This window comes from Lupinus angustifolius, chromosome LG11 (assembly GCF_001865875.1).
Source record: "Lupinus angustifolius cultivar Tanjil chromosome LG11, LupAngTanjil_v1.0, whole genome shotgun sequence".
Lineage (NCBI taxonomy): Eukaryota > Viridiplantae > Streptophyta > Magnoliopsida > Fabales > Fabaceae > Lupinus > Lupinus angustifolius.
Window position 1 is genome coordinate 4973602 of NC_032019.1, and position 3185 is coordinate 4976786.

The 3185-nt window shown below is 34.0% G+C and overlaps 1 protein-coding gene across 1 annotated transcript; it reads left to right on the plus strand.

The window, feature by feature from the left end:
* On the plus strand, positions 486 to 2308 carry LOC109360171 (NAC domain-containing protein 43-like). Its single transcript, XM_019604899.1, has 3 exons — positions 486 to 685; positions 1038 to 1309; positions 1556 to 2308. Exons 1-3 carry the CDS (start codon positions 502 to 504, stop codon positions 2273 to 2275), a joined length of 1176 nt encoding a protein of 391 aa, XP_019460444.1. The 5' UTR covers positions 486 to 501; the 3' UTR covers positions 2276 to 2308.

Consider the following 3185-nt stretch of genomic DNA (forward strand, 5'->3'; position numbering starts at 1 on the left):
GATACCCCACAAACATAGCCCCACAATCAAATTTCCTTTGATACAAATACTTAGTCTTGGACCGTCTTATTCGTCCTAAATGTGCATATGCAATCTTAGTTGCTGAAATTGTTTTCTTTTAAATAATAGTGCTGTGTAAAATGTATCATAAAAAATATGATGTAAAAATAACTGTTGGTTAAATGTGTTGGGATGATTTTTTTACATGACTCGTACCCAATTGGTAATTGACATGTGATGTCCCTTTAACTATTGAAACAAACAAAAAAACAATTGTTTTCTTACTTTTTTGTTTTTTTAAGTTAATATAATTTCTCTTGTCTATCTTTTGGTCCTTTCTATCCAGCAGCACGTATATATAGTCTCAAATTACATACTCATTCCAGTACAAGCACCAACCTCATTACTTTTCCTTTCTTTTTCTTGGTGGATCTAGAGCCACTAGCTAGCTATATATTTTCCCTTCTTACTATATATCACTCTCTTGGTTTTCCTAAACTAATGCCTGAAAACATGAGTATATCAGTGAATGGACAATCTCAAGTTCCTCCTGGCTTCAGGTTTCATCCAACTGAAGAAGAGCTTCTTCAGTACTACTTGAGGAAGAAGGTCTCTTATGAGAAGATTGACCTTGATGTGATTCGCGATGTTGATCTTAACAAGCTTGAGCCATGGGACATACAAGGTTATAACTCAACTCAGTTAAATAGTTAACTATTTATCTTCTTTCCTTCTTTAATTTGAGGGATTATGGTTGCCATAGCCTTTTTTGTTTCTCATATTTGCTCACTTTCTTCTTCTATACATAAACATTTTGAGGAATGTTTATGGTGATGAGTGAAACGGTGATCGATCAGTGAGTGGTGTTTTCCTCTCAGGAACCATTTCTTGTGTTCAATGAGAAGCACACACATCTCAGTTATTGGTCACCATTCACTAAGTGTAAACAAGATAGGTAATACTAATAACATCCATATATGTTGAAATGTTGTCACACAACGAGTAATCTCATGAATTTGAGGGGTGTTTTTTTGAAGAGAAGTGCAAAATAGGAACCACCCCACAAAATGATTGGTACTTTTTCAGCCATAAAGACAAGAAGTATCCCACGGGAACTCGTACCAATCGCGCAACTGTTGCTGGATTCTGGAAGGCCACTGGTCGTGATAAGGTGATATATAGCAATGGGAAAAGGATTGGAATGAGAAAGACTCTAGTTTTCTACCAAGGTCGAGCACCTCACGGCCAAAAATCTGATTGGATCATGCATGAATATAGACTAGACGACAATAACACCAACAACACTATTGTAAGTAACTCAACCAAATACTAGAAGTTTTTTAGTTAGTAATTACTATATTTGGAGTTTTATTTGAATATCATTTTCCATAAATAAATAAATTTTGTTTAAATATATATATATGGTAGGGAAATATTATTGGGAGTTTGGGACATCATATTTAATTATATATCTATTTATCTTTATTGTCTCATTTATTTTTCTATCTATGAAGCAACTCAACATGTGGGTGGGATTTTCTGTGGCAAATTTTAGGTGTCCAATGTGATGGGAGATGGAGGCCAAGAAGAAGGGTGGGTGGTGTGTAGAATATTCAAGAAGAAAAACCATCTCAAAACCCTAGACAGTCCCTTAGCCTCTTCTATCTCAAGGGAGGGAAGAAGAAGCTATTTGTTTGATTCTTGTGATAATGAGGGAGCTTTGGAGCATATTCTCCAACAAATGGGAAGGGGAATGTGCAAGGAAGAGAACTATGAAGCAAAGAATTACAACTACCATGACAACAGGTTCATGAAACTCCCTAGCCTAGAGACTCCAAAATCCACTAGCATGGAACCTGTAATACATATGGTAACAGAAAATGAAGGGTCATTCACAATCCAGCAGGACCCTAACATGTTTCATCATAATCCATTGGAGGTATCATCATCAATGATGGTAGGATCAAGTGGCCTTACAAATTGGGCAGCACTTGATACACTTGTTGCTTCTCAGCTGAATGGCCAAAATGATCAAGCTTCAAGGCAATTGGCCTGCTTCAATGACCCTACCTTGGGGTATAGCATTAGTGATCATGATCTTCAATTGCTTACCCTCCGATCATCATCAAACACAAGGAGTGCTATTTCTCCAGATGGTGGAGCTGCTTTCATTAGCCATACACAGGATTACACCAGTGAGATTGACCTGTGGAACTTTGCTCAATCCACATCATCCTCTGAAACAATATGCCACGTGTCGAACACGTTGGTGTAGTGGCTGAATAAAATAAAATTCACCTCTATTTTCCTCCTCTTCCCTTTTTATCCATCATTTATTTATTTATTTATTTATATATATATAATTACAATTATGTATTTTTTTTATTAGGAATGAAAACTTTATTAATTTAAGGATAAAAAATTAAGAAAATAAGTGGTATTCCTACTTACATAATCCGTACATTAACAAAGATAAAGACAATTGTAAATATCTCACCCAATTTACAAGAGAAAAGAGGAAAGCGAACATTGAAAAGATTCTGAGAATGTATAAAAACAAACTTCATCACATTATCTCTTTGGAAGCTCTTGTGCTAAAAAATAACTTTGTTCTTGATTTGCCAAATAGTTCAAATTATCATAAACCAGAGAGTCACTCATCATTTTTGTTAATTTCTGATTGTCCAACCAAATAGTTTTTTCATGGATAGAGAGTATAGACATGACATTATTATAAATAATAGAAGAGAGCTCAAAGCAAAAATAATTTTTTTACCAAATCAAATATGCAATAGAACACAAGAAAAACAAATATCTAGTAAATTCCTCCAATCCCCACAAAGAGAGCAAAAAAGAGCATCTTGAGCAATTAATCCACCTCTATGAGCAATGTTCACCTTAATTAATAACATATTCAAAATATTTTTCCACACTACTATACTGTTGCAAACTGTTAAGTTTGATAATACAACTAGTATACACACAAATTTTACTTGTATTTTATTCTTGATGGTAATATCTTCTTTATTAGTATATAGGTCATATCTCCATATGTAAGACATATAGTATAATTTATTGTAGAAATTTGTGGCATGCATGAGCCCAAAACTTTAATTTTGTATAAAAAAGGAAAGAAATTTATTTTACAGTATTTGATTGGAATTGATTAGGATACGTAAGACGTA